Consider the following 12822-nt stretch of genomic DNA (forward strand, 5'->3'; position numbering starts at 1 on the left):
GACCAATATGCAGGAAATCAAAAAACAAAGTCAAGAATATTTTCTTCGGACACATCTATAAACACCTGTGTCACTATAGTATCAAGGTACTGTAGTACTAGTATCATCACCATTACATTTCTGTGTCCTCTTGCGTTGAGTCCATTTCACTTACGTCTAAAAATCATATCATCATGAAAGATGTACACTACTTTAAAAGTAGATCTTTCTTTGTTTTTTTTAGATATATCAACTAACTAAATATTAACAAGAGTGACTTTAAAGTGGAAATATTTTTATTGCAGACTAGTGATGACAATTATAATATAATATCAGTGCTATTAAATATTTACTTAAAATAAACTGGTAAAATCTTCAAACAAATCAAATTAAGAACAAAAAAATCATTAATGAAATTAAACAACAATCCTTGACAAAAATTATGTAGAGGCACATCCTTCTTTTTTTTTTAACAATTTTTTTCATTCATCCTTTGAGAATTATATCATATTCAGTCTTAACAAAGCAAAAAAATAATCTCAGTTTTTTTAAATGATAATCTCAATGTGTTATTTGTTCTAAATTATGATATTATAAAATTCAAATATGTGTGCCTTATTATTTAAAATGTAATGGAACACGAAAATATATACAAACAAAATCTTACTGTGAAAATAATTTGTTGCAATGCCCAACAATGAACACACCCGTGTTGTAATCTACTATATAAGTGTCATATACTTGCCTTAAACAATATTTTTAATGCTATAGAGTAGTAGTAATCCATTAGGTATTTCTACTTCCAAACTCCATAATAAAAATTGGACTTTTAAAGGAACCTCTATAGATATATTTAGTAAATAAAACTGGTTAATTCGGGGTGAAAGACTACAAGCCTTTATCATTGGCAAGTGGGTTTGGCTATAATTCCCTTGATATCCATATCTAGTGCTTGTTGTGCTATTAAGTCACTCATACAACCAAAGATGGTTATTTCTTAATTGTGTTATGTAACCCTGTTAAGCAAATCTGGCCATCATTTCCAATAGACTCAATATATAAATAAAGTGCAGTGCTAGCTAAAGCAAGTGTGGTGCATATAGTCTTGTACTATTTTAAGGCCTTAAATTTAAATGCCCTAACAGAAACCAAAAGGCAACAAAGAAACAAACAAGATCTAATTGACTAGCACAAAGACAATAATTTCAGTTAGTTCCATACAAATTTTTAACTAATTATGAACAGTTATCACTAATTATTGCTGGGTATTGTAGCAGTCTCAATTACCTACTGTGATTCGGGTGCTGCAACACAATTCTTATTACGATTCATAACCAGGTCACAATGTTGACTGTAGGAGATGATCTACGTCTACTTTCAATTTATCAACAGTTCAGATTGTGGTGCCTTGTCATATGAATTGTGATACATTGATTCAACAATATGTGGTGTCAGCCAGCCCTATCACTTATGATATTTCTTGTTCTACAAGAATAAGCTGTACATAAGTAACATACAGTTTTTAGTTTTTACTGTTACACCCAAACAGAGTACAGAAATCAAATTTTAGCTAGCCTCTATATATATACCATCATTAGTCTGGCAAATACATATATATACTAGGATCTATAAATTTAGTAGGTCACAGAAAAAATGTCTAGAGTTCAGTTATATATAAACATATTCATATTTCAAATTCTTTCAATTAAAGGAACACTGCTGAATATATACAAACAAAATAATAATATAAGCTATGGATCCCAATCAAATTCTAAACCAACACATGGTATTGGAAACCAAATTTATAAGCTTTAAAATTCAAAAAAGTAACATTTAAAAAGAAAGAAAGAAAAAAAAAAGGAATATCCATTCCATATTCAGCACAGTTAGCTTAAATGAGGAAAATACATATATATGTAAAAGCTTATATTACTTATCTACAACTCAGATCTAATACATAATATATATGTATATAATGATCTAATACATATCATATAATATATATACTAATATATTCAATAGATTAAACACTGTACAGGCCTCAAATAATATCACAATACAGTATATAAACTAATAATAGAATTATGTACAGATACAGTGAAACCTTGTCCCAAATCTGTCAGTCCAATAAGGTCTCAAAGGGCAAAGAGAACATATTTGACAAGGACATGGATTAGTCAATTTTTAATGTGTCTGTATTATATTACCTAATTACACAGTTATCTAACCTGACTAATCAATACGAAGAGTTTTGAATAAACTGACTGTGTTCATTTTGATTTAATATTACTTCGTATTAATTACCTTGTTATAATAGAGAATTACTTTATCATGCATTTCTCTTATATCCCATTTAAAAAAATGCATATCATTAAAGAGTATTGAGTACCTATTACAGTGGGGATGGGGGGGGGGGGGAGTTAACAATTACTTTCCCTTATAATTTATTAGCCAAAAACGAATGGTGCAAATAACAGTTTTAAAATAGCTTACAATGCATCATGACTTTGAAATGTGAAAAATACTATAATACATTCATCTTGAAATAGGCCGAACAGCTTGTCTCACCTTACACCTTAAATACAATAAATGTTATACATTTTTTGGACTAGGTTGATGTAGTACTGATCAGGCGATCAAAATTTGAGTGACGCTTGCGCTAAGTAAAAAGAACAGGATTTTTATCACTGATGATCTTGGCGACACTTAGAAATATTAATAGAAATAGCACACAAGATTATATGCATGTGTACTCATCATTTGCTGCATCAAATGTGTCAGTTTGTTGGTGGAAAAACAGTTCTAAAGTAGTCAAGGGTGAATATAGAATAGATTAACACTTTCTTTTTATGTCTGAGAGTTGTGAAGATACTACAAGTACACAGAATTGGCCTAGTTTAAATAGAGGTTGTTGTATATACACATAAATATATTATATTGCTTATCTTGTTTTGAGATGATGTTAATCACTCAAGTAATAACTGCAGAGTAACTAGATAATCATTCTGACGAAAATTAAAATTAAACAGCAAAAATCCTGTAAATCCAAAAATTAATACATACATTTTATCCATAAAGGCGAGGTCTAAAAGATTTCTTAAATCAATTGCGTTTTGAAAAATAACTCCATGCAACATGATACAGTCTAAGCTATTCATGATAATTTAACACTTTTCTCACTGTAACTTTGTAATACATTAACTTAACTTAATATGGAGAAATATTCTTAAAACTATTAAACCATTAAATTAATAACATCATATGAACAGAACCAAATGGTACACACAATAAAACATTAATGATGAGACCAAATAAAAGACAACTATGTTTTTATTAAAATATCACTGAGAAAGAATTTTAATTTTGTAGTTGATGTCACATCTTTTCTATCTATCCTCAATCATATTAAACTTAGATCAAATATAGTCACAAAAGGCTTTTAAGGGCTGATATTTTATTTATCAAACATAATTTTTATGTTACTCTGAAATTATTTTACTATTTAAATAATTCAATTTTAAGTAGATCTAGCACTTTTGGCAGAATGATCAAACTTCCCCTTCCTGATTAAATTTTTAGATAAAATATCCCAATTAACTATATAAGCCAACAGTATATAAAACATAGCAAGAAAACACATAAATTGTTAGCGCTGTGTATAAGCACTACCATTCACACTGAGATTTGTATCGTTGGAACGTTTACATGATCTTTTATTGTGTCATCTTTTAAACTTTTAAACTGAATTTGGCTTGAGGGTTTGTTAAATTGATTTCGTTGTGTGCCATTTGGATCTATATACTAAACATGCCACACTACCGAAACGCTTCTACTGCAGTGTTATTGTTTCAACTAAAGCATCCTGAGATCCAATATAGCGAAAGTGAATCGCAATGATATATTGTGCCAGCTCTAACAATTGTATAAAGTATATTTGTAATAAATTGAAAGTAAACTTAAAATACAATCAAAAGTAAAGCTCCACTCCTATTCCAACCCTGTCTTCAGTGCTCACTTTTTCCTTGAAGTGTGATAAAATTTTAAATCTGCCCAAATTTTTCCCCCTAGAAGAAATAGTTTTTTCTTTCTTAATATTAACATCCTTGTTATATCAAACATTGGAATAATGAGGCCCTAGTGTAGTTTACTTTCTTCTTAATATACATTATAATAATTAATAGCAACTTAAAAACACACATATATATGAGACTATAAAAACAGAGAACTACCACATTACATCCATTACATATTTCAACACCATTAAGCTTAAAGCAATAATAAATTTGCTGGTCTGACAGGATTTTAATTTTGCTGTAACTTTTTGGTGTTTTTCGAAAAGAGAAACATCCAAGTTTTAATATCGAAACCTGAGACAGATTTAGAACTTCAGTCCAGCTGACACAAACGTCAAAAGGCATAACATAAATTTTATTTTTTTGTATTTAAAATCCAGGATATTGCATTATTCTAGTACATAATATGATTCACCACAAAGAATTCCAATTGTCAGGAAACCAGAATGTCGTCCTCCTGTATATGCCCCTGATAGATTACTTTAACAAGTAGTTAACAAGTTCCATGCTTAAACAAAAACAAATCTATACTGAATCCTACAGATGGACATATAACTCTAGTATCATGGTAATTCTCTATTTTAATTGAATAGAAATGTGGAATGCACTATTAGTTAAGGACAATCAGTGAATGCTATATCGTTAAAAGGTTATAATTTCTTTTCTATGGATGGATCAACTGTCGTCTCCTTCAAATCTCCAACTTACACTCTTAAACCATTTCTTTCGGCACCAACCAATGTTTCATAGCGAACTTCTTGACTGCGACATAACAGAATACAGGCACATATTAAACCAAGAATCTGTAAAATATAAAATTCACATACAGATCCATCCAGACAACAAACAGTGTTCTTGCAACAAGAGCAGAATGATTAGGACAATTACAAATGTGCGACTTATCTGCACTGTCAGGCTAATTAAGAAGGGCATATGCCATACAGTGTGCTATGAGGGAAATAATGCCCAGGCAGCAATTCAATTTCAACTGTCGAGGGTTGTTTTACATGCATGTCGAGGGGGGTGGATGGTCGAATGGTTAGCATGTGCGCGCTGTATCATAAGGGCTGTAATTGAGTCAACTAGCGTGGTTTCGAATACCTGGTTGTACGTAACAAGGAGTAGGGTTGCCTGTCCCATCTCGATGTATACACAGGACCCATCCAAATTACTAGATGCTGTTCCCAAGGAACCAGAGAGAAATGAGTGATATAAAGTTGTTGTGAGGTACAGACAGAGGCTTTTAACTATATATTTCATTCCTTGTTTAAAGTACACAAGTTATAAGTATGATATGATACAAGGTGGAAAATTTCTGATGAAAAGTACTTGTGCCCAGTCAGGTGTACAATAGTTTACATCCAGATACTTGACTAATAGAGATATAAATATAATGACCATGCATACCTGAATAACTGCAAAAGCTACTGCAATTCCAGCTATATATACAAGATTTGTATTGAGTTTATTCTCCAACAAGCTCAAACAACCCTGAAAATAACAATGTATTTTCACTGATATAATATATCTTTAATATATGGTACTGAAAATATGTGTATCAATGATTAAAACCAAATTCAACAACGATAACATACAAGTTCTTACATCTTTGAAAATTGCAGGATCACGTGGTACCAGAGTTCCATTCATTGTACATGTTTCGTTTCTACAACAACTTGTAGGAACTTGATTAGGATGTTCGTGGCCCCAGGAGATTGAATGACTCCAGTCAGAAGCATTTTGAATACCACAGCAATGAAGCTATAAAGATAAAAACAATCTCATTAATTACTGCACATAAATGTTTTACACCAGTTGCAGTAAGTTTGGTAACTCTATAAAAAACAAGCCAACAGTGAGACAAGTCCACAGAATAAACAGATAATTTCGGTGGCATTTTGATGGGAAAACATATACCCTTAAAAACAAATTGAATTTGGTGGCTTCAACCTTGACCCAAGATTCAGAGACTGAGACCGAGTTACTTTGACTGGATACTATAACTTAAGCGACAGTGGCACTGTGGTCGCTGAATGATATTTTGAATGAATAAGGCCCCTTCATGCGTCGATATGATTTTCCAGCCGAATATGCATATATGAATCAACATGATGTCACAGAGTTTTTATGCGTTAATTCATTTCTATTAACGTGTTAATCTGATTTATACGTTAATTACCAGTTAATAAGTTAACTGCTCTCTGCCCTGGTATCAAATAAATCAAAAGTAGATTACAATTTTCTTTCTTTTCATATTTTCTGATTATTAGTAATTTTTACACTGATTGTGATCAAACCAACTTTTTATCATCCCAGTGTCCTGCTAGGAAGAGTAACATTCATATCAGACAATTGTTTTCCAAATGGTTCTAAACTTTAAACCACTCACAAACATTCCCATATTTTACTATAATTCTAAACAAAATGCAGCCTCGTATTTCCTGATGAGTCAAAAAACACAATCCAAACATCCACTTCAAACAAAATATGCCAGATGTTATAAATATAAAGTGATACAACACAAAAAATAAAATGTAATTGACATATATAATTTTTATCAGATTGTCATCTGTATAGTTTCTACATATGAACAGTTCAAAACTTACCTCTTGTTGCACATAGTCCAACTGGGTTTTCTGTAGAGTTTCGTTGTATCTATTTATAGAGTTAGTAAGTCCATCAGAAACTGTTTGTTTTACCTAAAATACACATTACAACTGAACGGTTTATTCAATGTAATAACCACTACAGTGAGGATGATCTCCATTGCCTCAATAAATGGATGACCGTCATTAATTAATAAAACTTGTACATTAAAATTCTTATAGCTTGGTCAAGGTTTTAATGTAATGAAACTATACACCAAGTTTCATAACTCTAATTTAATTAGAATCAGAGTTATCATGTTCCAAAGCATCAACACATCAAATTGCTTCTCTCTGCTTAGCCTCAGCAGAAAATACTTTCATTAAAATCTCTCAAGACATTCATCTAATAAATATATGGGCATTGGGAGTTACTGTGTCCCAAAAGGACTGATGGGCAGCTAGACAGACAGATGAACCCATTTTAATCTCAATCTCATGGTTCTTATACATCTCTCCTAGGTAAAAATCAATGTTGAAAGACAAAAAAATAAACATTTTGAAGTTTTGATAAGCTGCTGAACTGAATTAGCCTTACCTCGTGACGATACACATAGCCCATAATACCAGCTGTAACTTCAGCCATGAAAACCACCAGAATCAAACTAAAAAACTAAAATAGAAAAAAACAACACAGGTATTTAAACAGGCATTATGTAAGATTTAGATAAAGAGTTATAATATTTCAAAAATGAATATATCGAAAATGTCATTCAAATTATTTTATTTTGAGCGAATTATCATTGGTTGTAGTTTTGACAAGATGTGTGCATTGATTGTAACCACTAGATTTTCCTTTTTTAAATTAAATCATTAAATGGCCTAACTGTTCTAATCTACTTAAAAGGACAATATTGGTGCCAGTCATTATCACATATGTGATAGAGCGTGTTAAACACATTCCAAATATAATTTTAACACAGAGATCATTGCTACGATAGCTGAGTAATACAGGTATCCTGAATCGGAAGTGACGAACGCCAAAGGAAAACATGAGTCATCTGTCTATATAATTGTCTGATGTGACGAGTGATAACAGATACACGGCCGAATTTCTGCTCACTAATAATTCCTTCGAAGAACAAAAGTTGTTATATGGGACTGTAAGAGGATACCTGACAATTCAATAAAGTAATTGAATGTCATTAGATAAGAGAACACGAGAAAAATAGAAATAGTCCGTACATTCCCTTGTTTATATTCATTCTATACCTTATAAAAACATGGTAATGCACAGACTTTTTCTGTTTTTCTTTCGTGTTCGCTTATCTAGTGGCAGTCAATTCTTTTTATGAATTGTCAGATATTCTCTCACAGTCTCACACAACAACTTTTGGTCTTGGAAGGAATTATTAGTGAGCAGAAATTCGCCCGTATATCTGTTATCACTCGTCACATCAGACAGTTATATAGAGAGATGACCCGTGTTTTCCTTTGGCGTTCGTCCTTCCGATTCAGAAAACCTGTATTACTCAGCTATCGTAGCAACGATCTCTGTGTTAAAATTATATTTGGAATGTGTTTAACCAGCTCTATTACATATGTGATAATGACTGGCACCAATATTGTCCTTTGAAATCAGAGCCATCTAATGGCATCAAGACTTGATTATGGTCTAGTCATATTAATAAATGCCTTTAATAATTTATACAACAATTAAGGCCCAAAGAAAGACCTGCAATAGGCAGATTTAGGTCTTACATAATTTATGTTTAAATATATTAAAAAATATCAAATTCCAGCTATTATACTTCCTTCCTTAAACTTTAAGTTAAAGAGACAAAAAATCAATGAAACAAGACACACTCTACCAGTCTCTATTAATTACATTTACTGTCTATTACCACCCAGTTATGTTAATGTTAATTCACTCATGTTGTTCTGTCTGCTACAAATAATCCATAATTGTACTCTGAAAACCTCATTCAAATATACCCTGCAGACTGAAGTGTCTACGTCTTGTATAAATTTATGTCCTTTTCATTCAATTTGATTGATGCATTTCAGTTTGTTTTTTTTGCATAAATTAATTGCCACTAAAAGATTTGTCATAACTAAGACAATTTCTTCATACCAGTAACTTGAAATGTAATGTAAGTCTTAAAACACCAGCAAAATAACTACTCCTACAACAGATTCAATGAAAAACAAACTGTTCTATTTCTAATGAAATAAATTAATAAATCTTTACTGAATACCATTACCTCAAAAATCATACTGTCCACTATAAAACATTATCTCACGTATATTTATAAAACATTTTGTACTAGCTTGTATCTGGAAGTGTAAAACCTCCCTGCTCAGAAAATATATGTGAAGTGCCAGAAAACAATGGATATTCGTTTAATTAATTTAGCAATATATACATTGAGGTGCGGCTAAATGGCATAGAAAACTGAACTTACTATAGCCAGTAGACATTTACTCTCCTTACAAGCTGCGATACATCCAAGGAGACCAATTATAAACATGAATATGCCTCCAGCTATTATAATACTTGCTGGAACTAAGGTTAAGCTGGCTTCTGTCAGCTCATCAAAATGGCTGTATGTAGAGTATACCCATGATCCAACAAAACACAAAGTCGCCGCCGCACCCTACAAATAATTTAAAAGAATAAGTTGATCAATAATCAAATCTGAAAAAAAAATTATGTTGACTAATCAATAATTGTGTCATTCTTTTTTGAAGACTGTTTCATATCTCTACAGGGTATAAAGTTAAAAGTTAAATCACATCAACAGAATGTTTATCATAAAATTTCATATTTAATGTCTTTTAATGGCAATAAATTGAGACTATGTGATATAAATATTAATTGACTACTTCAATTCCTTTATCATATGTACCAATTTATGATATTTATTGTCAAAAAGTCCTCAAAGCCTGCAATAATTTTGCTTACAAAAATTAACAATTTTCCTTTAAAACATACAATATAAGTTAACAATTGTTGAAAATCAATTGACTTCTTTATCACTTGAAATTAAATTAGCCTTTAGAGCAGGGGTGTCAAACATGCTGCCCACGAGCCAGATCCACCCCGCATAGGGTTTAAATGTGGCCCGTGGAACAAATTTCAACAAACTGACGTGTCGATTTATAATTCTTAGAAACTTGCAATGGAAATCATTTATTATTGTTTTCCGGTTTCAGTAAAACTGACTTCTGTACTGTATGTCATAGATATCTAAGTTGTATGTACAATGTAATACAATATGTATTGCATTATAATATGTATCTATTTTAGTCAAATAAATCAATAAAATTTTCTTTATCTTGTTATTTTTGTATTGCCTATCTTCGGCCCTCTTGATGTAAACTTTTAGTTCATGTGGCCCCTGAATCAAAATGAGTGACACCCCTGCTCTAGAGCATTCAAAAGACTTTTTAAGTGATCAAGGACTGTAACTCGGACAGTCCTAGATATCAGAAATTCTTGAAAATAGGATTAGCTATGTCTGATGATAAATTTCAATTCAATACTATTACTAGGATGATATCTTTAGTCTCTGAAGTTTCCACAAGCAACTGTGTACAATCAACAGAGAGGGGTGATTACAAATTCAAAGTGGGTGCATAAAAACTAACATAAATATGTTTAGTGACAGATTGGTGAATAATCAGTGAGAGCAACAGGAAGCCTACCAAAATGGCTCTTTTAATTTATTTTAAACTTAATGTTTATCAGAAATTGCATGTGTATTTCTATTACACAGTCTATATAAACTATATTGTTCTAAACCTACCATTTGCCATTTGAACCAGTACTCTATATATATACTTCAACAGGAACTTGTAACAGGTCTGAATATTGTTATCTAATCCCCAAGAAGGGTATCTATAGTATTTTGTATCATTAATCTGTAAAACCTGATGAATTTTGAAATGGTGTTGCCAGTTAATTTTCTGGGCCAATAACCTAGAAATTGTCCTCAATATACGCCTATGGCATTGTACAAAATGCCATTCTTGGTGTTGCAATTCTAATGTTGATACCCCACTGCCAATGGCAATAGTGTCATTAAGGCTTTGCTAACGAAACACTGACTTGCAATGGGAACCAGTGAAAATGAATAATAAACGTTGGCATGATATTATTGCTTTTGTCACAATGATTCACAACTACTGAAACTTATGTCGAAAACTTACCCAAAATGTTATTCCAACAATAATCATACATATTTTCGATGTCACTGTACATCCACTTGCCATTTTTGTTGGTATATAATAAGATTTTTTCTCTCTAATTGCTTGACGTCAATCTCTCTTCGTGTTGATTTTCCGGTTGCTATTAATGTAGGTCATGTGGGAAACTGCCTGATTGCCCAGACGGAAATATCACCAAGCCAGCAGAGAGTACTTCTCGGGAACATATAACATCCATTTTTGTAATTATTGTGTTCGGTAGTTTTTTTCCTGTAGGATTCGTTATGCAAATGAATAAATTTAACAGTTCAACTGCCGAAACACTATCACAGCGTAGGGCAACGCCCTTTGCAAGGGCATAACATTTTTAAAACAATACTGTTTTTAGCTATGTAAATATTGTAAACCATGATGCAAACTTTACTTAAGACTACCAGCTAGGCCTACCATAGGACATCCCTCAGGAGTCCACAGATGTCAATATAAGCTTACCCTGCTTTGCACACGACATACGCCACAATGTAAGCTATGAGGCAAAGATTGATCATGCCACGGGGAAATAGTAACACGCGTGTAGAGAAAGATAGTAATTGAAAAATTGAAATGCTAAATCTCTGCGGTAAAACGAAATTTGCACAAAACCATAACAATTTGAGAAAGTAGGTCTAGAGTTGCACACTATCATTGTATAGCATATCATGATCATAATAATAGACCAAGTTTAAATTCTCACAAATGATGAAATAAAATGAAATGAAGTGGGGTTTAACGTCCTACTGTTCTGCTCCTATACTGGGCTAATGAAGACAGGCATACGCCATACAGTGTGCTATGAGGGAAATTTTGCCTGGGCAGCGGCACTATCGCCTACTCTTATATCAAATTCAACTGCCAAGGGATCTTTTACGTGCATTCCAATGTTTACACGAGACCTCGGTTTTTCGTATCATCCGAAGGACTAGACAGCTGTCCTTGTCAGGCCCTCCGTCCTGCATCACTGACAAGGGGAAACCACGTCGGAAAATCAAAGATACAGTCTAGTAATATCTCTGTCAAAGATGACTGCCTTAACACGTGCCGTCACAGCACACGGCGTCAACCATTGGCTGAATGGCGCGTGCATTGTTTTCATAAGACATTACTGCTTCGGGCGGAATGCTGCCTTTTAGTCATTTTAATACCCATTTACACTAAATAGGAAATAATTTTTACCTACAAATACGTCAAACGCCTTTATTTATTTTTCCAATACATACAAAAAATGTTTTAGAATTTAATTGGTCGCAGGAAAAAAGTTAATATTTCTGGCTCATTAAGTCGCATCGATGTCATTCTTATCAATGATTGTAGCGGCCTAGCGAAAATTCACTGCTGATCAGTGTGGGAATTTATTTCAACTCAAATGCCATATTAAATAACTCTGGATAGAAAAACAAATAAAATGCTGTTGTCTAAAACCGTGCTTTCTAGCAGACTCGTTTTCGTTATATTTTAAGAAATTCTACCATTTCACATTGATGTGTTTTGGAGAATCTTATAGTGGCCTATAATCAATGCCCAACGACTGTCACGTTAGCAATCAAAGGAACAAATAAACAAAAATAAATTCAAAAAAAAAAAAATATATATATATATTTTGTTGACCATTTAATTGCAATTATCTGAGACAAAATACAAATTAATTAAGAAAAACATGTATATCCACTTTACAGGCCTACATATTTAAAGATTCGCGGTTCTACTTGTAAACACAATAGATATATCTAAACATAACAATAGTGGCCATACAAATATTTTTATTTGCAAATATGTGAATAACATAAAACAGGCGCTGATACTTGCAGGTAAAAAAGGGAAGCGCGAGAAAGGAACCGTGACAAAGTCAACTAAAATATTAATCGCTCCGTTTGATATATTTGCGCAAAGTAGTTGGGTTGGTGTCAATGGCGTGGCTATGGTTTCTCAACGATAGTCGG

The 12822-nt window shown here is 32.3% G+C and overlaps 1 protein-coding gene across 1 annotated transcript; it reads right to left on the reverse strand.

Annotated features, from left to right (window-relative positions):
- Window positions 1–256: 256 nt before the first annotated feature.
- On the reverse strand, window positions 257–11008 carry LOC126817463 (tetraspanin-3). Its single transcript, XM_050544454.2, has 7 exons — window positions 10850–11008; window positions 9103–9294; window positions 7236–7310; window positions 6659–6751; window positions 5658–5813; window positions 5460–5543; window positions 257–4855 (listed from the first exon to the last, which is right to left on the reverse strand). The coding sequence occupies exons 1-7, from the start codon at window positions 10910–10912 to the stop codon at window positions 4757–4759; spliced, it is 762 nt and encodes a 253-aa protein (XP_050400411.1). The 5' UTR covers window positions 10913–11008; the 3' UTR covers window positions 257–4756.
- Window positions 11009–12822: the final 1814 nt, after the last annotated feature.

Source organism: Patella vulgata, chromosome 4 (assembly GCF_932274485.2).
Source record: "Patella vulgata chromosome 4, xgPatVulg1.2, whole genome shotgun sequence".
NCBI classification, from domain to species: domain Eukaryota; kingdom Metazoa; phylum Mollusca; class Gastropoda; family Patellidae; genus Patella; species Patella vulgata.